General features: G+C 43.7%; 1 protein-coding gene and 2 long non-coding RNA genes across 5 annotated transcripts in view; 1 reads left to right on the top strand and 2 right to left on the bottom strand.

Annotated features, from left to right (window-relative positions):
- Positions 1-4783: 4783 nt before the first annotated feature.
- Positions 4784-27850, bottom strand: part of LOC310831881 (ceramide synthase 3-like) — an 80141-nt gene continuing 57074 nt past the window's right edge. For all 3 annotated transcript variants that reach the window (XM_083713127.1, XM_083713128.1, XM_083713131.1), the window contains 4 exons: positions 25913-26041; positions 24462-24568; positions 22420-22576; positions 4784-6874 (listed from right to left, as the gene is read on the bottom strand). In XM_083713127.1, the coding sequence (XP_083569253.1) occupies positions 6749-6874; positions 22420-22576; positions 24462-24568; positions 25913-26041 (519 nt within the window). In that variant the 3' untranslated portion in view covers positions 4784-6748. The remainder of the gene's footprint in view (positions 6875-22419; positions 22577-24461; positions 24569-25912; positions 26042-27850) is intronic.
- LOC310831968 lies at positions 6870-9400 on the top strand. Its single transcript, XR_014558071.1, has 2 exons — positions 6870-7251; positions 7378-9400. It is a non-coding gene; the product is annotated as an uncharacterized lncRNA (long non-coding RNA).
- On the bottom strand, positions 7551-13877 carry LOC310831962. The gene is made up of 2 exons (XR_014558064.1): positions 10133-13877; positions 7551-10091 (listed from the first exon to the last, which is right to left on the bottom strand). It is a non-coding gene; the product is annotated as an uncharacterized lncRNA (long non-coding RNA).

Below are 27850 nucleotides of genomic sequence, written 5' to 3'. Positions count from 1 at the left end.
TTATTATTATTATTATCCCTTTTTTTAAGCTACCCAAGCTGATGGCCATCTCTGCCTCCTGCAGGCGTGAGTTCCATAGTTTAATTATTCCCTGAGGCCAAGTTCTAAGCAAGGCTAAGCCATGCCAATATGAGAGACTGTAAAACACGTTTACTGTTTACATGGTATGGGAAATGGGCCTCTTCCTGTATGATTTTCATACCTTTTGGTGCATGGCTGCGTTTTTAAGTACCATAATTCTTCTGAAACCATTTTTTAAATATTTCCAGCTGGTGGTCATCACCTCTTTTGTAGGTGTTCAACAATATATGCATCCTTAGGGATCTTCTATTCATATAATCCTATATATCTATATGTGCTTTAAATACTTTTGTTCACTCATTGTCAACTGTTCTGAGCAACTGCAGCTGAAGGAACTAGGCAACAATCCCTGTGGAGACCCTGTTTTTCTTTCAAAATCAGCAAAACGCAATTTCTTTACCTTTCCCTCCTTCACAGTTTGGGACATGCATAACGCCAAAACTCACATATTCCCCTTTGTTTTTGGATAACTTGATGGAAAATCTAAATTAAATATCTATGTGCATACACACACTAAGGACAGACAATTTTGGTTTCCTTTCTGATTCTCCTTTTCCCAATCTTCACATTTCCGCTTCCCTTTGTGATTCTTGCAAAGATTCATTGGCATTTCAGTGGGCATACACACATTTCTTTGCCAGCAATGTTACCAAAGATCATGCATTTTTGTATATATGTATTTTTACTCATATATGAGCTATCATCCACACGTTCCTCCAATATACTTTTTAAAATTTAGTATACATCTTTTGGCTGGAGAGCAACATTGCAAATTTTAGAGGAGTATGAATTTCAAAAGATAGCTGTGATTTAGGAAGTGGGGATTAGGTAAGTTTACATTAAAATCTGAACTGAATTCCTCCCTCATCTCTAGCACATAAACAAACCATGATACATTGAAGAAGTTCTCTGTCTTGGTTCATTATTTGGCTTGCACTGTAGGATTTGATATTGTCTTGAACTTAGGGTTGCCATATTTCAAAAAGTGACAATCTGGACACAAAAATTGTTGAAAAGGGTGGGTGGAGTTTGGGAATCCAAAGGGTATATAAATATAGTTTGTTTTATTTTTACTTTGCTTTGCTATTGGTATGGAAATTGGGAAAGACGTGGAAGGGAAACTTTGGTCGACTTTAGGAAAAATGTTTAAAGTGTTTAAGAAAAAATAATGAGGTATAAATATTGATGTGTAAATTTGGTTAAGTTAAAATTGATGTTTTTAAAATGGTCTAAATTAAATGAAAATAAGGTTTGTAAATATAAATTGAGGAAATGGAAGTAAGAAGAAAATTAAAATAATAACATGTTAGAATAAGTTAAATTAAGTTAAAATGGAGAAGTAAATTAAGGATTTGCTGAGCCAATAATTTAAATTGGAATACAAGAAGGGGAGGTGTGAGGAGGTCTGAGAAACAAGTTAAAAGAAAATAAGTATTTGAACTTTCAGGTGTTTTTAATTGTGTTTTTTTTAAGTTTTGGATTTTTGTAATTTTTTGTTTATTTTTGTTTTTGTTGTTATATGTGTTGTCCTTTTTTGAAAATGCTAATAAATATTCATTTTAAAAAATAATAATTGTTGAGCATTTTTAAATTTATTTTTTGCCCCAAAATCTATACTTCCCTTGCCATATGCCTGGATTTTCCTGGACATTTCAGCAATTTTCGGCCGGACACTGTTTATGTCTGGGGAAATCCAGGCATATGTCAGCCCTACATGAACGGGGAGGAGGAGGAGGATCCTGGCTACACCCCTTAGGACACACCAGGGGAAGCAGGGGATGGGGAAGGATGTACTCACAGGGTGATGGAGGATAGCAAAGGGATGAGTGTCAGTGCACAGGAACCAGAGCAGCAGAAGACGGCAGGCTCTGAGAAGTAGGGAGCAGTGGGCTCCAGGAGGCAGAGGAAAGCTACAGCCCACAGCCCAGCTCCCTCGCTGGCCAGGTGGGGCTCGCTAGTTCTGGGAAGAGGTGTGTGATTCCTCAGCTGGAGTAGGCTTGGAACAGGTGAGTGACACATGCCTCATCAAGCCCAGATGTTGCAAACACAAGTGAAGCAGAGCTGAGGGGTTGTGTCTGCTCAGCTGCCCATATTGAGGGACTTTGACTTGGATGCTCCTGGGACCATGTTTCGGGTTTGACTCTGGACTGTGTTTCCTGACCTTTGGACTTTGCTTGTGTGGATTGATCCCTGGTCTTTTAACTTTGGATTTGACACACTGACTGTTGGAAATTCAAGCCCTTCTCATGAGAAGCTGGCAGCAGTCCCAGGCACCCGGCTTGAATCCCTGTTGACCTCCCTGGCTGCATTCCCCAGCAGACGCAGGCAAGGTCTCGATCGGCGATTCTTCTCAAAGGTGAGAAGAACACACCCCTCTTTCCTGCCTCCCCCAGGCAGGGGAAAGAGATAGACAGAAACGTATTTACATGCTTTTATTTCTGTCTTTGCAGCGTTACAAAAAACATGACTGCTCTCTTCAAATTCCAGCAGTGTTGTGACTAAAACTTCCTGTACATCTTGTACAGCTCATATTACACTCTGAGGTAATTCCGGTGCTGCGCACTGTGAAATGACTGCCCCTCTGTTCCCACAGCAGTCCCAACATTCCCATCATGTTTACACTTCAAGCTAGGACTTTGCAGCTGCATTGCTTCATTATCGTAACACTGACTTGCCGCCAGGTAGGCCAGGGGTTCAGGACAGATCCAGAAGCTGCAGTTAGTGTAGAATACTGCAGCATGACTGCTGACAGGCGTGAGGCCTTGTCAGCATATAACACCTTTGTCAGAGATCTGTGCTGGTTGCCGATTTGATACCAGGAAAGGTTACTATTAGTATATAAAGCCCTGTAGTGGTGGCACTTGTATTAGCGCCCATTCTGCTGATATGTCAACCAGCCAAATGTGGGGTAACATACCCTCCAACATATTTCTGATGAAAATAGGGACATCCTGAGGAAAAGTGGGACATTCTGGGATCCAATCAGAAACTGGGACAGCTTCTGTAAATCCGGGACTATCCCTGAATAGGAACACTTGGAGGGTCTGGGGTAAGGCAAGCCCCACTTGAATTAGCTGGAACTAAGTTCTTTCCTATCCAACATGTATTTCCAGTAATAAGCTTAGCTTTCCTATTTTCCACAGTCAAGGTCTTGGGGTTCTCCTCCAAGCAGGGATTTTAGTGCACAGTTCAACCTGCTAATATAGTGGTACCTCAGGTTACATACGCTTCAGGTTACATACACTTCAGGTTACAGACTCCACTAACCCAGAAATAGTCCTTCAGGTTAAGAACTTTGCTTCAGGATGAGAACAGAAATCGTGGTCCGGTGGCGCGGCAGCAGCAGGAGGCCCCATTAGCTAAAGTGGTGCTTCAGGTTAAGAACAGTTTCAGGTTAAGTACGGACCTCTGGAACAAATTAAGTACTTAACCCAAGGTACGACTGTACATTTAAACTCTAATTGCCACCATTTAAAATATCATCTCACCCATTATATGCCCCCCCCCAATCATTCCACTCTGCAGGAGAAGGCACACTGCAGACAGAATCTCATCAGGAGGTATCCTGTATGTATGGTATAGAAACTGGGCCTTTAGTGTGGTAGCACCTTCTCTTTGCAATTACCCCCACTACACACCAGGTGGTTCTTTATTTTCTTATTATGTTTTTTTAAACATATGGAGTTGTTTTTAATTGTTTTTTATTGCTGATGTTCTTATTGCAAAATCACGTTTCAGGAATTTTATGGGGAACCATTCATAAAAAAATAAAGCAGGCTATCATCATCACAATGAAACTGATGTAACAAAAGAAGATGAGACAACACATTTTTTTTAAAAGGTTTACTGAAAAACCAGTTTCTGTACTGGAACCTCAAGTACAACATCCTGAAGTCTTAAAGTAATAATAACTTCCACCCACCCACAGACTGCATGTCCATATCTGCCCTGGATCCTGGATTTCCTTGGCGCCTCTGTTCTCCTCACTGATCCCATTTGGACAAGCAGCCTTGCCAGCCCTGGTGGGGCCCTTTTTGACACCCACCCATTTTTCTAATATACAGTAGCACAAGGCAGCCACCTTAACATCCCTGGCTTACCCCTTCTCTTCATAGGAAGCTGCCTGATGCTGCGTCAGTTCGCTGGCCTATCTTGCTCAATTTTTGTCTTCAATGGCTGGCAGTAGCTCTCCGAGGTTTCAAGCAAAATACTTTCACCAGCCCTCCCTGAGCATGCTGGAGATTGAACCTGAGGCTTTCTGTGCACAGAATGAGCGCTTTGGAACTGAGCTACGGCCCTTCCCCAACCAGTCACTGGTCCTACAGGCTACTTGCTGTTCACCCGTCTCAGATGTTGGTCAATTCCAAAAGGCTCCTCATCGATCCATCTGCTGCTGCTGCTGCTGCTGCTGCTGCTGAGACAGGAGCTCAGGCCCGTGTCCTGACCCTTTTCCTTTCTGCCCCTCTTTCATTCCCAGCTGACAATCAGTGGCCGATCTGAACACGCCAAGTCACTGCCAAGAAGGGATAGCTCCTCGCATCAAGTGCGGTCCTAGGTTTCCACCTAGGATTGGTCCAACGATAAGGCTAGTCCTAGCTCTCTTGAATCTTTGTCTAAACGTAGCAAAAAAAGCAACTCGCTGGGCATTTTCATATAAAGGAAGAGGTAAATATATAAATAAATACGTACACACGTTAACAGGTAGGTGATGTTGCAATTTATACATACAGAATACACACACATCCCACCCCCTCCCAGACCAAAGAGGGGAGATTTTACAACACTTGTGCGGTTCAAATGGGAAGGGGGGGAATAAAGTCACGAATACAGAGCCAATATTGTTCCTCTAGATCAGCCTTCCCAAATCTGGGGCTGATAGTAGTTCCAGTCCAAAAACTTTTTGGGGCATTAGATTGGAGAAGGCTGATCCAGAGATTGCTGCTGTCCTTTATCCCTACCAGATAAGTAGCCAAATGAGTTGGGGCTTGGGGAGACGCCACCTGTGGAATCTCTTGGGGGATGAATTGTGTAACCTCAGAAGAATTATTTCTGGTTTCCTTTGGAGCAGAGATGATGCAAAATTGAGAAGAAAGAGGCCAATTCTAAAGTAGGAGTCAGTGAAGTATCACTAAGCAGTGTCTCGTCCACTGGGCAGTTGTTTGGCCTAGTGGTTGCTGGTGCCCATTGGGAATGGGAGACAGATGTCAAGGAAATAAACAACTATCTGAGTTTTAGAAGACATCTGAAGACAGCCCTGTTTAGGGAAGTTTTTAATGTTTGATCTTTTATCGTATTTTTAATATTTGGTTGGGAGCTGCCCAGAGTAGCTGGGTGGAGTATAAATAAATTATTATTATTATTATTATTATTATTATTATTATTATTATTAGGCCAACCTGAAACAGAGGCAGTCATGGACTCCAGATGTGTTACTTGGTTTCTTGGAGGATAGATTGTTTTTAGAGAGAGAAAGCAGCAGGCTTCAATGGACACCTCACTGCAAAGCAGTGTAACAAAAATCTAAAGGAAGAGGAATTCTTTGTAGGGCTTCAAGGCATCGTCAAATGAGCTGCTTTCCTAAAAAAATGCAATTCCCACTTGGCACAACTGAGCTGAGAAAGAAGCAGTATAGCCCAACCAAGGCCTTCCATGCCCTTCAACTTCAGAATGATGTATGCATGGGATCACTGCCATCCACAATTTGCACAAGGCTGCTGGAGGCCCAGCAAGAAATCTCTAACTCAAGAGGTAGGAAGGTTGTGCTGAGCTGTCAGGAACTACCTGGGCTAGGACCAGGAGCTCCCAGCTCTCCATGCAGCCACCGTGTCGTAAGCCACCAGATATGCCATTTGGACCATCTTCCAGGGCAGAGAAGTGCTGTAGTAAAACTGGGGAAAGAATCCTATCTGAAGTGCTTGTGTAGAAAATGCTGAACAAGATAGATCTGACTCAGTCTAAAGTCTATGTTCTCAGGCTCCCCACATACCAGGGTGGCCGCTGGGCCCTCCCACAACGTCTTGTGCTTCTACCATCAAGTAACAAACCAACTTAACAACAATTCCCAGAGTGGCTTAATGGTCAATCGTCATTCTGGAGAAAAATGTCACAAAGAACCTTGGTAGAGTTTGGTCCCCCTGCCTCTTCCTAAGGTCAACCCTCCCAAGAGAGAATTAAAAGCAAATCTCAGGTAAGCAACCAATGAAGGCTTGAAACTCAACAAAGATGCCCTGATGCCTTATTGAAAAAATTCTGGTGGCAACAACTTCACATAAAACCCCGCACTTACGAAACCATGTTAAAACATTATTAGAGACTCGGCAAAACTGTTTAAAGCGCTTATCAAATTCTAAATGTGTGAGCAGCTCGGTTCAAAACGATGACACTCCAAAGACTGTTTGGCGATCCTTGAGAATTCTCAAGAGTTGAAAAGGTCAGGCTTGCCATGCACTCGTATGCACTGTGTTAGAAAGTGGCCCATTAAACACATTTTGTCGAGTTAAGCAAATTATTCTTGCTCTTTTAAGAAACTGGGCTCTCTTCCAGCTCAACTGGCCGGCAATAAAATCAATCATGGACTCCAGTTAAGATGTTGACGCTAAGCTCTCTACTGTAGGATGGGTTTCAGGCGCAGCAAACAGCACCCTGAGGAGAAGGCGCTGGGTACACGCTAATGATTGTTGTTGTTTAGGAGAGGGTAGCTCAATCCATTCTTGCTTCCGTTTTTGGTGCACTCCTCTTCAACATCACTGAAAGAATCTTCTTCTTCTTCATCACTCCTTTCATCTTTCACATGCTAAGTGGGGAGGGGAGGAAGAGTATTAGTCAACATTTACAGATGCCAACACACACACATCCATTGCTGACAGCAGCAGAACATAGAGTTAAACCAAAGGACACGGGGTATTGTTCAGAAGGAATGGAAACAGGCTACTTTTGATTGAAGAAAGAAGCGGCAAATCAGAGGTTGAAACTGATCTGAAAACACTCTCGCCAAATCTGCACCCTGCACCGGAATCCTCACATTTAGAAACTCAATGTACAGATTAACTTACATTGTCCCAGGTTACATTGCACTAAAACAGAGGTCAGGCACATTTGAACCAAAGGTGCTTGAGAACAAAGAATAATTTGGTAGAAAATACAGAGGAAGAGGAGAAGAAGAAAAAACAGGTCGGGGGAGCAAAGGCCTTTGGGTCAGAAAGGAGAGGTAACATAGTAAACCGTTCAAATGGATCTGTGTCATTTTTTCTGCCCTTGAGCAAGAGGAAATTCCCACACCTATACAGAGTTACTCAGTTGTAAAAACTGATTCATGTAAAACTGGAACTCGATTCTGTCATAAACACTCATGAAGAAGTAGGACGCAGGAGGGGCAGAGAGTGTACTAGCACTACTAGTACATCGTCATTGTCTCACCAGTACTTCCCAGGGCTGGGCAACTGTCAATTTCGGTTTCCCTCAGTTTCTCATTTTTCCATTCTTATGTTCAGTTCTCCACATTTTCATAGGCATTTGAAAATTCATCAGTGTTTAAGTCTGAGTTTCTCTCAATGAACATCCATTGCTGTGTGAAATAGCTGTGCGACTCTACCATTGCACTTTAAACATGAAGCAAGTTCCACCCACCAATCTCTTGCAGGAGGAAATATTCCCGGTGCTTCCATTTCAGTCTTTCCCACCCAACATCAGTGCAATCCCATGCTTCTCCACTCAAAAGTAAGCCCTCGTGAGCTCACAGGTAAGTGCACAACAGCCTTAGAACATTTTGGGATAAAAATTGCAAAACAAGTGCAGGCATTCATTCACTGGCCTTTCAGATCTCTCCCAGATCTACAGTTAGTAAAAGACTCCTATGTTAGTAGCTAGTCTGAAGGCAATTGTCCGTCATTGTCCCCCACTCCCCTTTATCTATTAAGTTTCCATGAAGACAGAGTAAAGCTAGGAGGGAAAATTAAAGCATAAACTCTACCAGCTTGACTGCAAAACATAAACTTCCTGGGGTTCTCTCTTTTGTCTTTTCCAGAGCAATGCTCACAAGGGTATCCAAACAAACAAATCACAGTGTAAATACTGTAGGATAAACTTGGCACACCATCAGATAGAAGGAAAGGAAAAGCCCCGCACAGACAATTGATGAGGTATCATTTTGTTCAAATCGCCCACTGGCACTTCCTGAGCTAAGGACTCACTTTGCATTCGCAGTCAAAAGGCAACAATGTTTTCTGGGGGTCCGCGATGATTACCACAGGAGCGCACAGGGAGGAAAGCCTCCACAAATTAAAAAAGAACAGACATGCTGAGCGCAGAGAGAGAATAGGAACTGGGCTTACTGTCCAGTTCTGGGTGTGCACATGCTGGATTTGCTTGTGACTGGGCCAAGAAGGGCTGTGGCTCAGTGGCAGAGTGTCTGCTCTACATGCAAGAGGTACCAAATTCAGTCCCAAGCATCTCCAGGTAGGAATGTCCTGTCTGAAGCAGTGGGCAGCTGTTGGCAGTCAATGAAGGCAATCCTTAACTAGATGGTCCCTTGATCTGACTCAGCGGAAGGTAGCTTCCTATGGGTCTAAAGAACTTGAGGCTGTGTTTATGAGGAAATGCTTCTTTGCCCCACCCCCAGTGTATTATCTGGAAGTTCGTTGAAATATTAATGGGACATTCATCCATGAACACATAAAGAAGGCTGTTGCTTTTGTGTAGTGCAAGCAGAAGAGGAAAAGCACAAGGAAAGATCTTTCTGCCTGTTTTGCATGTTCAAGACTATTTCTCTCTCTCTTTTTTTTAGTGGACTCTGGAATCTGCTCTGAAATTATGTGAAATGTCACCAGATCACGACTCAAGGCGTTCTATAAAAACAGCTGCCTCAAGCTAGGATGTGTTGAGCTACATTTTGAAGCCCAGCTGAATAGTTTCAAGGATAATAATTCCAGGTACCTAAATCCACTGAAAAAGTCAACTCGTGTTAATCCCAACATGTAAAAATAAAATAAAATTATTGTGAATAGGCCTGGATGATGGCCTTCAGTTGGCCTATTAACAATCCATTCATGCGGTGATAAGACAATCTTCCTTTTTAATTGACAGTAGTGTACGATGGATAGTCACATGGGAGGGGTGTTTCAAATAACCCAGATACATCATGGGAGAATTATAGAATGATACTAAAACTTTTGAGTCCATCAGTACAATCCAGTCTGCATTGATCTGTATACAACACACAGACCCACTGTGATTCTTTACTTAGAAACAAGTTCCACCATCTCCAATGGGGCTTGCTTCTTAGGAAGTGTGCAAAGAATTATAGTCACACGTTTGATTGTGAGGACACCCTGAAAGAACGAAAGCTTTCCCACCTCCACCAGTCGCAGGAGAAATCTGTTTGCTCTGCTCCCTTTGTACCACTGGAAAAAATGATTGTTTCAATTCCTGCCTCTGCAAGCCTGCAAAGCCTAATAAGAAAAAGTTACTTATCTCCTCTGCCTCACAGTGCCCAGCCTGGTGATAACAGAATAAAGATGCAAGGAGGGAGCTGCAGCCCAGGTTAGGAAAAGAGGTGGTTAGCTACTTTAAATGAATTCAGATCTCCAGGGCCTGATGAGCTGCACCCAAGAGTACTAAAGGAGCTTGCGGAGGTAATCTCAGAGCCTCTGTCTATAAGCTTTGAAAATTCTTGGATAACAGGTGAGGTCCCTGCAGACTGGAGGTGGGCAAATATTGCCCCCATTTAAAAAAAAAAATGGGGAGGAGAAGACCCAGTGAGCTTGACATCAATATCAGGGAAGATCCTAGAACAGATAATTCAAGCATTTGGTTTGCGAGCACTTAGAAATGGATGCTGTGATTACTAAGCCAGCGTGGGTTTCTCAGAAACAAGTCATGCCAGACAAGTCTCATTTCTCTCCCAGCCCCCCTCTTTTTTTTTTTTTTTTTTTTGCTAGAGTTACAAGCTTGGTGGATTGGGGGAGTAAGAGCTGTTTGACATGGGAACAGATTCCCTCAGAAGGTGCTGGAATCTCTTTCCTTTGGGATTTTTAAAGAGAGGTTGGATGGTCACCTGCCATGGATACTTTAGTTGAGATTCCTGAATAGCAGGAGGCTTGGGCTAGATGACCCCCTTACAACGCTACCATTCCATGACCTCCACGTCTCTCATTTTCCAGAATCCAGAAAAGCCAACAGCACTCAATATCAAACTAGTCTCTTAAGTTACTGCTCAGTTTTAACCAAGCAGAGACTACAATAATTCGCAATTAATCGTATACTCCGTGGCTTCCTATAAATTCTGCGGGCTGTGTTATTGAAATCCGCTAACTACTCCAGGGTATGTGACTTTGGGAGAATGTCAAAAGCTCAGGCAGCCCCGCACAAGTCATCACATCCCATTGCTTCCCCAGCGAGTCCAATTATAAATCTCCTCCTGGCAACGAAACAAAGGCCGATATAATAAGCATTTTGGTGCTGTTACGGAATTTCTTTGTTAACCCTAAGACAAAAGCTTAGAGTTGAGCTAAAGAGCTCCTTGTTATTAGACTTTGTTTCACATTATGAATGCTTCCTTAGCCAAAAAACAGACTTCTCGGGTTGGGGTGCATTTTATCGAGTGCTGTCATCGCAGATTGTCTGGGCAGTTGAAATGGCTCTGCCTCCTCAGCCCTTCAGAGGGGGCCAGGCCCAGACGCAGCTTGCAAGGTGGGATGGAGCTGCTTGGCCAGCTTCCTAGTGGGGGTGGGGGGGAGGAAGGAAGGGTCACTTTGGCTTATTGGTGTGGGAGTAAAAGACCCCAGGCCTGAAAACCTTCTGCTTGAGGTTGCTGACAAGGGGTGATGATAGAAGCGAATGGGGATTGGATGCTTACGCGACAAAGGAAAAGTGGTGTTCTCAGAACTTGTTATCGAAAACAAATTCTTGGGATGTAGCTGGAAGAACAAAACTGCAAGGTTAGCTGAAGCTGGCATGATGAAGTAAAACCTTCTTTGAAACAGCTTGGCTACTTTCACAGAATCACAGCTTCAAGGGACCACCAGAGTTATCTAGACCACCCCCCTACAATGCATGAATCTTTCACCCAATGTGGGGCTCAAACCCACGACCGAGATTAAGAGCCTCATGCTCTATCAGTGATCTGCGGCATGCAGCCCTCAGGCCACTTTTGTGGTCCCCAGCAACATTTGATGCCCCCTGCCAGCCCTTGCTCTGTTTCCCCAAAACCAGGTAAGTGAGGTGCTGGGTTTTAGGATGGAGGCCTGAGTTCCGGCTGAGAAAAAGCCCTGATTATGAAAATGGGTGCAAAAAGCCTGCTTCCCTTGGGGAAATTTACCTAAAGAAGGAGACTCTCTGATGAGTTTCTACCTGTTCCTCACAAGCAATACAGCCTTTCAATAAATTGATCTTTAGCAGATCCTGCATTGCAGAAGGATAGACTGGATGACTCTTTGGTCCTTCCAACTCTGTAATTCTAGATCTTTGCAACCCTAAAATAATTCTCAGATACCTTCGTCCACACCAGGAAGGATAGGGGCAATGTAGGAGGGAGGTTAGAATAGTGCAGACTTTCCAGCGGAGGCAATCCTGCAAATGTGTTTGCACCGCAACAGTCTCCCTTCTGCCTCCCCACACTGTTAAGCCACTGTGACCCACCTACTGGGAAGCTGGCATAGTGGCTCTGCCCCACTTGGAGAGGAAGGAAGTTGCCTGCTTGCCCACATGATCTGCACCCAGTGGTTTATTTTTATCAGTTTCTCATCTTCACACACAGAGAAGCAAGCTGCCTGGAATCCCAGGAAAGAAGCTAACTATTATCTGCATGTCAATGGGGTTTCCCGGAACAATCAAGTTTTCTGGGAACTTGGGGCTGGCACCAAAGCACACTGCTGCGTGATGCCAAGGGTGTTAGCATGGGAGCAGAATGACTCCTGTCACGCAATAGCGGCATACAAAGATGAAATTGAGAGTCTGGTTGGAACTTGCACCTGAATTGATTAACAGAATCACATTCACAAGTCTGAACAAATGGTTGCAGAGAAATAGGAGCTGCTGGCGCATTTGCAATGTGCCAACCTTGCCCTGCCCTTTCTCCATCCTGGCATATGGCAGCAGCACAGGAACCAGAGGTCAGGTGAGCACCACTGCCGCCCTCCCCACTACTGAAATGGATCTGGTTGGTATGGATTTTCTGGGCAGTATTTTCCAACAAAATCGAAAGCGCTGTTCTCTGCACAAAAGCTGCAGTCTCCCCTTTGTGATTTTTCCAAGTGACATTACATCCAGAAGAGAATCCCAAGATCCCTTATTACTGCATTGCTGTTTCCAGTTGCTATGTGAAGCCATGAAAGTGCTGAGGAAAAACCTGTAGAAGACAAAAGGTTGTACAGGAAACTGAGGAAGTACATCTTCCATTGATGCTTTTTGCCCTCAAGTATTTTTCTCAAACATTCAAGGGCAGAATCCTCTGAAATGGGTATTGCTTTTGCCACAAGAACATTCAGCTTTGGGGAGTAAGAATGGTTTCTGAATGAGGCAAGTGTTTACGGATAATGTACCAGAGTGAAGGAAGTGTGAGAAAAGGTCACTTTGCTGATTTTCTTCATGCGGCATTTTGAGATGTTCCTTTTCACCAGATATCCTGTTCAGCTCGCTTGACTGACAGGTTTCTGGGCCAATAAGAAAACAAAACGCTTTCTTCTTTGATTTTCTATAAACTGAAAAGAATTCATTGGGTGGAGACCGGCATGTTCTTTTCAGGAAGATCTTTGCCTTGGCAGGAACATTTTACACTCTTGACTGCAGCATTAGATTTCGATCTTGGACTCCGACTTTGGCCAACTTACTCTCCACGAAACACATTCCAGAGTGGGGATGTTGTACAAAAGCCAAGGGTTTTTGCTTTTGTTTTTGACTGAAGAGGAAGTCAATAAAAAAGGAGGAGAACTTCACACTATATAGAAGCCATCCAGCTTCTTGGAATTTTCGGCTGCTGAAGAGGAAATGGCACCATTCCCTATTCTCTCTCTCTCTTTTAACAAAGCCACTGAAGTTGAATGGGATAGGAGCAGCAAGGGGTGTGTGTGAAAACTGTATCCTTTCACCAGCAAAGTTGCCGCCAGTTCCACAGTGTTCCAGGTAGGCTGAGTTGCTTAAGCAACATTGCCCAAGTGTTCATTTGCTGAGTGGAAGGTATTTAAGTCACATGATGTTTGGGATAGGTGAAGTTACAAGATAAAACAGTAGAATAAGGTGATGTTAACAAGATGAATCCCTGTAGAATCAAATAGGAAAGCTGATTTTGGTCTGAATCTTTTCAGGTTACAGGTAGGAAGACTACAATTTCTCCTTCAATGAAAGCTCCGCAAACATAGAAAGCTAGCAGGTCATTGAGACAGGCTCAGCATCATTACTCCCTGACAGTTCATTTATCTATATGCAGGGAGTTTCTTCCTTGTAGGAACATTTGAACACAGGGACACCCCACCCAAACACCCACATGTGGCCTGAAGCTAAACAGCCCAATAAAATATTTACTACTTGAGCCTGTTAAACTGTATAAACAAGCCTTCAAATACCACAATTGGGGGTTGGGGTGGAGTGGAGTGGGATAAGGCACCAAAGATGCTCAACAAAATGGCTGTTATGGTTCTTGTTGCTTAGTCGTTTAGTCGTGTCCGACTCTTTGTGACCCCATGGACCAGAGCACGCCAGGCACTTCTGTCTTCCACTGCTTCCTGCCGTTTGGTCAAACTCATGCTGGTAGCTTCGAGAACACTGTCCAACCCTCTCGTCCTCTGTCATCCCTTTCTCCTTGTGCCCTCCTATTTGATAGAGGGATGCATACCATTTATCAATATATAGCCAACTGTTGGCACCCGTCTGTCTTGGGAGACAATGGAGGAATGCACCTTTGTGGATGAAGAAGAATTGCTGGAAGATTGCATGTTTTATTGCAGCTGGGGCAGATGAAGGCGTCTGGTTGTGCTGCTGCAGATGCACCATGGCATTTCTTCTCTGGTCACTGCTATGAATACATGACCTGACTGTTTCCAGGCACTTTGGTTGTCTGTAAGGGACTCCCACACAGCAGGGTTGATGCTGACAGCCTTCATGTCACATTTGCAGATATCTTTGTAGTGCAGAGTTTTGGCAATGACCAGTGGCTCAGTTGGCTTCCAATGGTAAAGGTAAAGGGACCCTTGACCATTAGGTCCAGTCGTGGCCGACTCTGGGGTTGCGGTGCTCATCTCGCTTTATTGGCCAAGGGAGCCGGCGTACAGCTTCCGGGTCATGTGGCCAGCATGACTAAGCCACTTCTGGCAAACAAGAGCAGCACACAGAAACTCTGTTTACCTTCCTGCCGGAGTGGTACCTATTTATCTACTTGCACTTTGATGTGCTTTCGAACTGCTAGGTGGGCAGGAGCAGGGACCAAGCAACAGGAGCTCACCCCGTCACGGGGATTTGAACCGCCGACCTTCTGATCGGCAACTCCTAGACTCTGTGGTTTAACCCACAGCGCCACCCATGTCCCTTCCAGCGGAAAGCCAGACAAATGCATGGAGACCAACGGCAGCTAGTTTCCATGTTCTGAGGCAGCAGAACTGAATATCAATTGCTGGGGACAAATAGAAGGGGAAGGCTAGTGCATTTGTGCCCCGATTGTGGACTTCCTGGCTGCATCTGGCTGCCTGCTTTTGGAAACAGGGTGTTGGAGAAATGCACCCTTAGTCTGATCTGAGTTTCTGAGTGGCAGGAGGTTGGAAAGACTATAGAGATGCTTCCAGGGATATAGAACACATGGGAATTAATGAATTGTTTGGGGGAAAGTGAATAGCAAAAGTGTTGCCACACTCAGTGCAGTTAAAATGAAGTGGTGTAAGATTAAAAGGAGAATCAGGATTTGCAACTCCATGACACAGGATGTGCTGATCCCTGGCAGTATAATTAGATTTTTAATTAGTGCTAAAATTCAACAGCTCTTGGTAAAGACAACCACACTCTCCCAGTTAACTTCATGGAAATGTGAACAACAGGAAATGGAAACGTGCATTACTTTCTTTGATACTGAACAGAAGTTGCCACTTTTGGAGGCAGAATTGTCTAATTGTAGAGACCTCTAATGGAAAAAAGACCTACTAAAAAAAAAAGAAACTTAAGCCAAAAGAAGCTGGTTCACCAAACAAGGTCCTAAATCACAAAAGTGATCTGAGTAATTTCTTTGATCAACCATGAAACAACAACGGTGTCCCAAATCAGTAAAGATGAAAAGGAAAACAGAAGCCAAATCCTTCGGTACATATGTCCCAGAGCAGGAAATCTCTCCCACTTCTGGGGCAATCTAACTCCCTACTGGAAGACTGTTAGTCTACTAATAAACAAAAGGAAAAAGATGAGCCTTCAGAGAGGCCAGTGAATCTCAATGGGACAAGAGGTTAAGAGGAAAAGATGATTGTGGGGAAATATGATTTATACAGAACTCAAGAGAATCAGCACCACAGACATGATTTACAGAACAAGCTGCATCACAGAGGAGATGAATCAGTAGTTCAATTTGATGTGCCGTTTTGCAAATGATTACCATTGGCTTGGAGATTATGTTAGGTGCCACAGGACACCAGGGTGGAGCATGCATCCAGGGTGAGCATGCGGATGCCAGAGCTGGTGCTTACCTTGTCATCGCCAATATTAGCCCAGGCTGGGATATTTGAGATAGGAATTCTGAGCACCTGCAAGGATAACTGACTATAAAATGACTGGTGACCACCATGTGAACAGCAGCTCCGAAGATGCTGAGTTTCCTCTGCTTTCATTTGTTGTTGTGTTGGAACAGCTCCTGACCTGCTGCTTCACACACCGGAAAGCAAGATGGTGCGACGTACCGCAACTGTAGTAGCAAGGACTCTTCTGTCACAACTGGGGGGAACGGGACTCAAGAGTGAACTTGAAGGAGAAGACAATGTTTTAATACGGTAGCATACTTTACCACGTCTCTGGGGTTTTCTACAAATGACAGTGGAGAATGTGTACGGTAGAAAGAAAGGCAGATATTGGCTATGGCAACCTAGAATCATAGAGTTGTAGAGCTGGAAGGAACCACAAGGGCCATCTGGTCCAACCCCCTGCAACGCAGGAATATGTTGCCCAACGTGGAACTCCAACCCAAGACTCCGGGATTAAGAGTCTCACGCTTTACTGACACAGCTATCCCAACCTGAATTTTTTAAGGCAGAGGTGTGGCCCAGGCTCTACAATGCTCTCCACATTACTTGATACTTATGCAAAGACCGAGATAAAATCATCAGGAGTCTTTAGCTTCCACTACCCCACATCCATCCACCCCCAAATGGCATGATCATAGAGGTAAACTTGAAAACCTGTTTTCAAAGGGAGAACATGAAAAACAAGACAATCTCACCCTACTTTCTTAAAGAGCTTATTAGAGACAGCTCGTACTTCATGCTTTGCATGCATAAAGATTCAGGTTTAATCCTTGGCACCTTCAGGTGTGTGTGTGTGTGTGTGTGTGTGTGTGTGTGTGTTTGAGGACCAAAGGTGGGCAAGACCCTCATTTTAAGCCAATGGTAGGGAACTTTTGTTCCTTCAAATGTTGTTGAACTCCAATTCCCATTGGCCCAAGACAGCATGGCCAATTGTCAGGGATGATGGGAGCTGTAGTCCAAAAACATCTGGAGGGTGAAAGGTTCTCCTTGGTGCTGGCACCAAGACTTCTCCACAAGTGATTGCTGGATATTTTGCAGGATTCCCAGGCCCCCTGCTACATTTTTTTAGTTGACAGCTATTACAATAAACTGAATGGAACCAGTGTGAAAACATCTGCGGAAACATCTCAGATATGACACTGAGAGAAAAAAGTAGGGAGAAAAATCTTGAGCCAAAGAAGTGATGGTGGTGAAAAATCTGTGGTTGGGGCAGAAATAACTATAGGCAGATTTGATGGCCAATACCAAGAAAAACATTAGCATACAATCAGTTTGGCTCCGCTGGGATTTTTCATTATCGCTTTGCATCAAAGCTTCTCACAAGGTATTAGCAACACTGTAATCATCCAGACCAAAATTACAGTGGTAGGAAACACCCTTGGCGAGGAGCCAACAAAAAATGCTGAAGCAACACCAAGCTAAGGTTCTTACTCAAAATGAGATTGCTGATTGGCTCAAAATATGGCAGTTTCTGAACCCTGAAGGCTTTGCAAGCAAGACAATACTAGCAATCAAAAAAACAAACAAAACTGGGTGCAAGATATGGAGACATCCCAATGAACATTTCACAAGGTTCATGTTAAATCTGCCCCACCCAGTGCATCAGCCAGTGCATCAGTTTCAAATGTCAGTCCTGGGTGTTAGAGAAGGGGTAGCTGACATAGTGCCTTTCAGACATCCTAGACTACAACTACCATCATCCCTGACCAATGGCCATGCTGGAGTTTCAGTCCACAAGAACTGGAGGGCACCACATCGGCTACCACTGCATCAGAGGTTTAAGGCAGGTTTGGGATTCTGTTAGTGTACTATCCATCCCATTTCTAATGGTCCCTCTGCCCAGATTAGTGGTGTTGATCTCAGAGGTAGTGCTGAGGACCTCAAGGTTTTTGATCTTGGGGGACTTCCACATCCAGATCCGAGCTGCTTTCTCTAGAGCTCTGCCTTTGCTTTCCCATTAACAAGTTCCAAGAAAGCAGAGGAAATCCAGAATGAGTATCTGACTGGAAGCAATTCTGGGTTGGATAAGGGCAAAAAAGAAAACCCCAATGCTTAAGTCAAAGAAGATAGAGGTACTGTTGGTCAGAAATGCAGCTGACCTGGAAAGAGATTTGCAACCAGTTTTAAAGAGGGTTGCACGTCCTCTCTAAAGTCAGTTAAGAACCTAAGAAGAACGTGATTGATGAGGTACACACACAAAAATGCGCCACTTGCCCTGGGCGTCCTTTGCCCCAATTTGGTCTGAGTGATTTGATTCTTTGGTTTCCATAAACATAAAAACACCTCTAAATGGTGTACAAAAAACTGAAACAACAACAGACAAAAATGCAGAGTTATAGATAAAATTGGGACTTTTGTCACTAATATGTATAAATCAATATCAGTTCATTTTCCTTCTAACGCAACCTCCCTCTCAGCCTCTGGGGTCTCGCCCACGGTCCAAACAAACTCTCAGCTCACCCACACAAAAAGTCTCACAATGTTAAAGAATTCCTGGAAACAGCAGGCATCACCTAGTCCAGGAATCCCCAGACTGGGCCCTCCAGCTGTTTTGGGACTACAATTCCCATCACCCCTGACCACTGGTCCTGTTAGCTAGGGATGATGGGAGTTGTAGTCCCAAAACATCTGGAGGGCCGAGTTTGGGGGTGCCTGCCCTAGTTTCTCACTCTATTTTTTTAAAAATAATATTTATTAGAGTTTCCAATAAAAACATATAAACACAAACAACAATAAAAACATACACAAACAAAAAACAAGTATAATTTCAAACCTTATTTTCTTAAACCCAACTTCCCCGACCTCCTCATACCTCCCCCTTCTGTATTCTAATTTCATTATCTAATCAGCAAATCCATTCCCTCTAGTTTCTCACTCTAGACTTGCTTTTTATGGGCAAGACCCAGGTGACTGGTTCTTCCTTAGGATGCCGGATAATTTAAGGGGCTGTTTTTGATCTCTGAAGCCCTCAAACATTTGGGACCAGGCTGTTTGAGGGATCACTTACATCTGCATGAACCCCTCCTTCCCAGGCCACTAGATTGGCTCTGCTCAAAGGAAGGAGGAGGAGCTAGGCTTTTTCTGTCACATGATCATCTATTCTGAAGTCACGTCCACACAACATCCATTTAAAGCACTCTTATACCATTTTAAGAGTCCAGGAGAATCCTAGGAGCTGTTTGTTAATTGTAGGTTCATGAGATCAGATCCTTCAATAAAACACGGTTCTCAGAATTCTTTGGGAAGCCATGGCTGGCATATGAGTGATTTAACTGGATGCTGCGGATGTGACACAACACACAGCCTGGCAATCTAATGCTTGCATAGGGTATAAGTCAAAAACTCAAAACCTACAGGCATTCTGCACATCTCAGACAACAGCAGTATCCTTTAATAGCCATGCTCTAAAAGTGTCCTGCCTTAATTTGCCTCAGTAGTATAGATGCATAGCCATCCTTTATACTCATTCATTCAGCTCTGGAAAGAAAGCAGTTAATCTCAGCGGATTCCCTTTGGCAAGATACTTTCCACCAGTACATCATTCCACATCCTCAATTCCCCACATGTTTTAAAGCTTGTCCCTAAAATATCCATCCTATGTTTAGACATTATGGCTCTGGACATGTTTCAGTGATGCTGAAAGCTGGAATCAAGAGGGCATTGTAACTACAAGAGGGAGTTGTATTAAAGAAACAAAATGTGCTTCTTAGCAACAGAAATCCTTGAACATCAAGATGGTAGCCCAAACCACACAAAACGGGGTTGGGAGTGGATTCTATGTTACTATTCCCTAACCTAACCTAACAAAAGCTTTTCTTCAAAAACACAAATTCAGGAAATCCAACTGGTGACAAATTCAGGAAATCCAACTGGTGACCTGGCCCTTTGCAGGCGCATAGTACATTTATGTATTAAAGTATTTCTATACCACAAATGACATTCTATATCACAAAATATTAGGGTGGTGTACAAAGTTAAAACATGACATGAACTGGCAGGACGAGGAGGAGGAGGAGGAGGAAAAATGGGATCCTGGCAAGGGGATGGGGAAGGAAGTACTCAGAGTGACAGAGGATGGCGAGGAAATGGGGATCAATGTGCAGGAACCAGAGCATTGGGACCCATCACCAGAGCCAAAGGGGCCCCTGTCTCCTCTCTGAGGAGTAGGGAGAAGCAGGAGTAGCACTCTAGGAAACTGAGACAGGCAAGAGCCCACAGCCCAGCTCACTAGCTAGCCAGGTGGGGCTTGCTAGCTCTGGGAAGAGGTGTGTGATTCCTCAGTAGGCTCAGAACAGGTGAGTGTCACATGCCTCACCAAGCCCAGATGTTGCAATCAGCATGCAAAGAACAAAAGGGAAACAAGAGCTGAGGGGTTGTGTCTGCTCAGCTGCTCATGTTGAGGGACCTTGACTTGGATGCTCTCTATGGGACTGTGGTTCAGGTTTGACTCTGGACTGTCTCCTGACTCCTGGACTTCAGACTTGGCTACTTGGATTAACCCTGGACTATGTTTCCTGACCTCTGGACTTTTCTTGTGTGGATTAACCCCTGGTCTTTGAACTTTGGACTTGACATGCTGACTTGCTGCCAGGTAGGCCAGGGGTTCAGGACAAAACACACACAGACACAGATACAGATAAACTAAAAACTGAACAGGGCTGTCTGCATACAAATGTTTCCAAGAGGTGTCTGAAAGTCAAAAGTGAGAATGCCTCTGCCAAATATATGCTGGAAGAGTATCTCATAGGCATGGGACTTGCAACACAAAATGACCAACATCCAGTGTAGGCCAATCGGGCCTCTGTAACATGTGTTAATACATCTGGAATGGATAATCTCGATGATTGGGCTGGGATATAAGGGCTCAGACAGTCATTAAGGCATAGTTATTTTGAAGCCACAAAGCAGGCATTCTTAACCTGTGGTCCATGGACCATCAGGGCATCCATGAACAACACACACACACACAAATTTCCCCAATGCAATAAACTTAGTGCTATGCCTTTATTTGCATTTTACTGGGGAAAGGGGGCCCATAGCTTTCATCAGATTCTCAAAGAGGTCAACGACTCCCAAAATAGTTAAGAACCGCAGCCATAAAATGTTGCTTGTAGAACTGATGTTTCTACATGTAAAGAACTAGAGATGAAGGAGGATATGCATCTACTTGCTGCTGAAAAGAGCGTGCAAGGCAGCTGGAAAACAGGGTGCTGTCATAATGAGTCCATGTCCTAGCTTTGTATTTGCCTAGATTACAAACTCGATTTGATTTCAGCCCTCTCGAGAGTTTCGTATGGGAAAGATGCCACGGACTGAATGTGGTATCTTTTTCTTGCAAACTATCTGCGGCACCATTGATCTATGGCCCCTCCCCTGAGAACATGGGAAGCTGTGTTATCCTGAGCTAGACCTGCACAGACTGGCAGCAGCTTTCTAGAGTTTCAGCCAAGAGTCTTTCCAAGTCCTGGGGGATGCTGGGGAATTGAACCAGGACGCTTTTGGGCTCTGCCACTGAGCCACAGGAGCTCCTCTTAAAGTTTTTGTGTAGTGATATGAAATACATGCTGCGATTTCATCATGCTACCAGTTTCCCTACCTTCAGAAGCAGCAGCCAATGAAGTGAAATAGGGATCACCTTGTTCATTTTGCATGAATCAATGAAACAAGGAAGAGGAGGAGATGGAAAACTTTGGCAATGGTCACACATTTCCTACAGCCAGTGGTACTGCCCCTGAGGTTACAATTTGGAATTTTCTTAATTCCTGCTGTTGATAAAAAATAAAATTTGCTTCCTGAGTGAATACCACCAAAAAGTAACTAGACACAGAGACAAAATCTTGCTAAATCGAGGCCCACATCTAATTGGCATTCCCCTGAACCAGCAATATGTAGTTGCAGGAGTGGGGATGGCTGCAGAGAGATATGCACTTAAATATCTAGCATAGTGCCAACTTCTATAAACAGATGATCTCGTGACATGGCCTGCCAAGCAAGTTGCTTCTGAAATCTGCTTAACAGCTTTGGGGACACAAGCCGCTTTCACAGCCAACTTTGCAAACCCTTTGGAAAACAGATGGGAGGGAGAGCCTGTTGAAGTCATCCCAGATGGCAAAGGAAGGGCAGTATTATGACCACCACTGTACAGACAACTGCTGTTTTGATGCTCCATTTCTAAAATATTGTGGAAATGGATGTACAAAACTGCTGTTTTGATGCTCCATTTCTAAAATATTGTGTAAAACTCCAAACACAAACATACAGGGGTCATACAGAGAGACATGGACATAGGAGCCAACGCCTAGAAGCCAAGGTACTTTCGACCCCCCCAATAAAATATTTGAGGGGGCTGGGCATTGCCATTCAGATGGTTTGGGAGAGCCCTGTCTTGTGATCAGTTATGAGGGGTGGGACTTACCTCCCCCCCCCCCGATATTTTATTCAAGTTGGTACCCCTGGGCATGGAGGGGTGCTTTCTGGATCCCAGACCTGAGTTTTCCTACCCTTGATGTAAATTATAGTTCTTAAAAAGCGAAGAGTTAAGAGAACTGGGAGTTTCCTAGTCTATCATTATCAAATGGACTTCTGCCCAAATCATACACTTACCCAGATGCTTTGGCCGAAGCTTAAGTCTTACCTTTATAAAGATGAATTTCTTCAGAATTTTGAAAACTAAGTAGCCCCAGTACAGATGCAGACCTTGCAGGATCAATAAAGGTACATTGTAGACGATATATGCTAGGACGAATGTCTGTGTATAATATATAGGATAGATCAATGAGCATCGTAGAATCCTGAAATAGAAAAAGTATTGTGACAAAGTGTGCATGGGACCCTCGTGGATTTTAAGCAGTGTATGCCTTTACTAACATCCCCATGCCCTGCTTTGCTTGGGAATTCCACAAGACAAAGAGATCAGTGCCATTTTGATACCAGCAGTTGAAATCTGTGCAGCCTTGAAAGGTTCAATTTACCATCTTGATTCAATATGACACCAAATCATGTCCAAGCATGGTTGAAAACCTGGCCCTTCATCACAGGAATGAGGTTCAACTATGCTTCAAAAATGTCTGGAGACTAGCACTTGCAGAGGAAACAACTCATGGTGCAGCAGTATTGAAAGGAAAAGAGAGAAATCGGGTGTTTTCTAGGCCAATTGGTGGCCATTGATTACATGTGGACTGGAGAACATTATGTTGGCTGCATCAGTACTGATCTTGACTTCCTGGTTGCTTTTCCTTTGTCAAAACTATGTTGGTGTGTGCCCTATCTCTGTTAAGTGATAGAAACTATGATAAAAAACCGTGTTGAAGGGATACAAAACTAGATAGTAACCAAATATGGGTAAAGGACATACTATAGAATATGGATAATACTTACCTGACTTCTGGCAAGAGGGGGGGTATTGACATTTTTTCCCATTTGTATGAATATTATTGTGCTCCTTTAATGTATATTATTTAAAAGTCAATAAAAATATAAATATTTGCAGGGGGAAGGATTGAGGAACCATCTGTTCAGCCTGCCGCCTTGATTCGAAATGGTGTCCAACTGTATCCAAATACAGATGAAATCCTACTCCTTGATCTCAGGAACCATCATGCAAAATTTGGTTACAATATTGCAAGAGGTGTCCAAATGCACAGAGAAGAGAGACAAGCCACTTTCCAAAGAACATCATGGATCACTGTAATTGTGGTTGACTTTTATGCTGCCCTTAGGGTATCAAGGCAGTGTACAGTAGTTAAAAGTAAAATGCAGAACAAAACAAAACGTCTATTAAAAAAAAAAGGCAATGCTAAAATTAAGAACAGACGCACTTGAATGCTGACAGAGCACAAACACAGACGAGAGCTCAAATCAAAGGCAGCCAGGAAAGGTTTTCTATCCTAAAGCTCATCATGCTCCTCTCATACCAAATGGCAACACAAAGATCATGGACCATGTGTAGAAGCAAAGGCACATTGGTGCTCTGTGGTCTTCCTTCTTCAAAAGGAAGCCCCCAAGCCTCATTATTTCAGAAATATAAAAGGATCAGAAAAAAAGGAAAGTAAAAAAAGAAATTTAAAATAACCTCTACAGAACTTGCCATATTCATTCAGTTTTTCAATTCAAGATTGCTCCTGTTTGTTTGCTTGTTTTTCCACTTCTGTATATCTCTCTACACTTGCAAGGAGGTCTCTTCCTCTTTTTATGGGTGGTGCCATTCAGGTAGTATCATTCATTCATTTATTAAGGGCATTTTTAACCCGCCTTTCATCCATTGATCTCCATCCCTGATCTAAGGACCTAGGCAGGCTGATGCGGGAATAGGTGTTCCTTCTTGAATAACAAATGCCACTCACCCTTGAACACAGCCAACAGAGGGCACAATCACTACTATAACAAAAGTTGAATTTTGTAATATTGGTGTCCAACTAATGCATCCCATCAGTGTAAGGATCTCCGCTTGCGCAATTGAACTTTAGGCTCTGCTCCTCTCCTCTCCCCACCCTCCCCAAATCTCCTCCAGATGGTTGAGGGAAGTGTAGAACACTTTTCAGGAGAGGCAGGGGAGTTCTATTGAGAAAGTGAAAATTCCTATCTGGATAGGCCCATTATGTAGTGCTACATTGGATACAACCCTTTGTTTTACCCTGAACATGTGTTCACGTTGCTAGTCCATATGAAGCAACTCACCAAAAGGGGAAGAAAATCATTCGCGTGATGAAGAATGCGATGGAGAAGACAACGAAGAAGAAACTGCAAGTTTTCTCCCAGCGAGCGTAGTTGAACATCTTTGCTGCCTGGAATGTAAACAAATCCATTAGGCAACATCCATAAATTTAGGAGATTCCCCTCTTTCAAATCTCCAGGATTATCAAACGGTTGCACAGTGCGCTAGAACAGCCATGAGCTGGCCCTTCTTGGTATGGTTCTCTGTCTTGTATGAATGAGGTCCCTGGTTCAATCTTGGGGATGTCCAGGTAGAGTTGGGAATGTTCCCTGTCTGGAAGCCTGAAGAGCAATTGCTGGTCAGTGCTGACAATATTGAGCCTGATAAATCAATAGCAGCTTGCTTCCTACTTCCATAGGCTTTCATCTAATCTGCAGTCTGCCACTCCCAGTCCTTTCTAAACCTCCCTGCAAGAGCTGTCAAAGCATATCTCACTGCACTTCCGTCCCACCCCACTGGTACTGACACCTCCGGCGCTCCATACTTCTGGCCCAGTGCAGATAGGGAGGGACCAATGGTGTAATTCTTCCTATGCCAGCATCTCCCCTGCAGTGCTCCTCTCAAATGCTGTTCAATAACAATATGAAGCTGCTGGAAGCGGTCATTAGGAGATATGGGGCATGGTATCATCAGTATGACACCCAGCTCTAACTCTCTGCTACATATGACTCAGGAGAAGCTCTGACTCTTTTAAAACAGTGCCTGGATGGATGAGGGCCAACAAGCTGAAACTGAATCCTGGTGAGATGGAGGCACTGTGAATGAGCGGTTCTCAGGTCTGGGAGTTAGGTAGTTCACCAGTTCTGGGCAGGGTTGCACTCCCTCTGAAGGAACAGGAACATAGTTGGGGGGAGGCATGTGCTTCCAGATCCATCCTGAAGTCCCTTCACAAGAAAGGGGATAACACTCTCCCCCCAAAATTATCGCCCTATTAGTTTTCTGGATGTTCCCTCCAAACTTTATGCTAGAAACCTAGCCAAGACACCTGCTAGGCTCCACAAAAACAACATCATACATGAGGAACAAGGGGGGTGTAGACTTAGAGCTGGCTATAGCACTACTGACCAATGCTTCACACAGTCTCACATCATTTGCAAATATACGAATCAAAACAAATGCAACCTCCATTGATCCATCTACCACTTTTGACTCAGCCAACCAAAATAGATTGAGGGAGAAGTTCTCAAATGCTTGTTATATAGACCTTTGAAAGTGCAAAATAATTTTCAAAGGAAAGCACTTTCATTTCCCAATGGGACATCAGCTGCTCTTCACGTAGAACTGGTTGACAACGACATAGGCCAAAATTGACTGTCTTTGCTTGTCAAACCAAATGTCTGAACGAGCAAAACAAAGAACACAAACCCAGTATGATCTTATAAATAGAAGGCACTGGAAACCAAACAGCTTTTACCTCCAGCCAGAAATCCGCAGAGTCATGGATGAGCATGACCAGCGTTCCTATGCGGACGTGATTGCTACACCAGGAGCCGAACATCAAGACAAGGGCAGCAAAATGGTGAATCACATGGGCTTTAAAGTCCTGTTGGAGAAAAGAATAAATAATGACTCAAACCCTCTTCTTCAAACAAGTTTAACAGAAATGTGTTTGTTACACCTGACATCATGGTCAGTGTCAGGAGTCAGCACTGATGTGCACCTCCTGAAACCCATGATCCACCAGGGGCGCCCTGCCAATCCCTTGCTGCTGCCTCCTATTCACTTGCCTTCCTTGTCTGAGCAAGCAGTGACAAAGAGTAGTAAAATCTGCATGGTTGCTCTGGGAGATGTTGCAGATTGAGACCAGAGGGGAAGGCCAGTGAGTCAGAAGAAGCAACAGTGGTGGTGGCAAAAAGGGGACATTGAGGAAGGGAGCCAACTGAGAGCATCTTGACTGTCTCCTGCCTAAACATGGAATCTGAACTCAGGAAAAAAGGGCTGGGTAGATGCACAGAAGTCAACGTGTTGGGTAAGTGCTATGGTTGTATAAATAAAAAGGAGGCTGCCTGATTCTGTGTACCTTCCAGAAACTCTGGCTCCTTTACATTTTGCAGGTGTAGCAAAGCCACATCAATATAGGGACCATTAGTACCATATTGAAGATGGACCATATTGCTTTGAAGCGCATCACTGCCACTATCCCCATTCTGTAGCTTGTGCAGATGCTTGGTTCAAGCAGAGGGCATATTGTATAGTGCAGGAGCATAGCATAAAATATTCAACTTTCAGCCACCAGATGCATATTGAAGGTGGAAGTTGATGCATCTTTCATAAAGACAGAACTGTGCAAAAATTTACACATGGGAGGTAGGTAAGGACCAATCAGTCTATTCACAGTATGTATCAATGTCACAAGTGTTAATTCATAAGGTTGTTCCATCCCATCCACATTATTCTGTACATCTTAAATACATATTTTATCACAAAATCTTTTCTCACATGCAGTTTGTCACAATTATTCATTTCTAAACACCTTTCATCCTGATATATGTGATTTTTTTTTGGGGGGGGACCCAATGTTTTGCAACATTTCTTGAGCTAATGTTGTGCTGAGACAACATTTTCCAAAGCTCATCCAGGAAGACCCACTGGGAGCTGTCCAGGGTCCTGATTAGCTTTTGCTTGATGAGACTCTGTTAATGGCTACTACTTCTCCATCAATCACCAAACCCCAACACAGTGTTGGATGCCTTCTGTCTCTTTTTCTGAGTGTATTCAGCAAGATGATTGTGGTGGGGCATAGCTGACCTGTGGCACAAGCCAACGCCAATGCTTACAAGTGACAGTATTGGAGCAAGGTTATCTGAAAGTCAGTCCTGTTCACACCTCCACCCAAGCTGCTATATTTGAAGGGAATTTTATGTTCTGAAAGAAGTTGCCTTCTTTCACGAGGGAACATCTGCAGTATTAAATTACTCTTGGGACCTGGTAGCAGAATGTTTTTACAATGTTTTTAGCTGAAACTGTTTTTAGAAACTGTTTTTTTAATGAATTTATGGGTGTATTTGCCTCTGTAGGAAGAAGTCCCCGAAAGTATTCTGTAGGAGGAGGGGCAGAATTAAACTTATTATTAATAATAAATAGCATTACCACCCACAGTGATTATGTGGGAAAAGCCTGCCCCTTTGAGAGTTTCTTACTTGTTGAACTCTAGGTCCTCTTTGATGCAGAGAACAACATAACCTTCAGTATGCCCTTCCCTGTCTTTCCTATAGCTTCCTTTGTGTCCATTAATTGTTCCTCGAAGCCATCTTGGCTTGGAGTCTCTTAGCATTAACATATCAACACTGATACACAGTATGCCTCTCAAAATGCCTTTGGCGTGTGCATTTCACCCTATAGTGCCCTGGCT

Source organism: Podarcis gaigeae (genome assembly GCF_964106915.1).
Source record: "Podarcis gaigeae genome assembly, chromosome: 14".
Taxonomy (NCBI): Eukaryota; Metazoa; Chordata; class Lepidosauria; order Squamata; family Lacertidae; genus Podarcis; species Podarcis gaigeae.
Note: the sequence above shows the minus strand (reverse complement) of the source record. Positions and strands in the feature narration are given on the sequence as shown.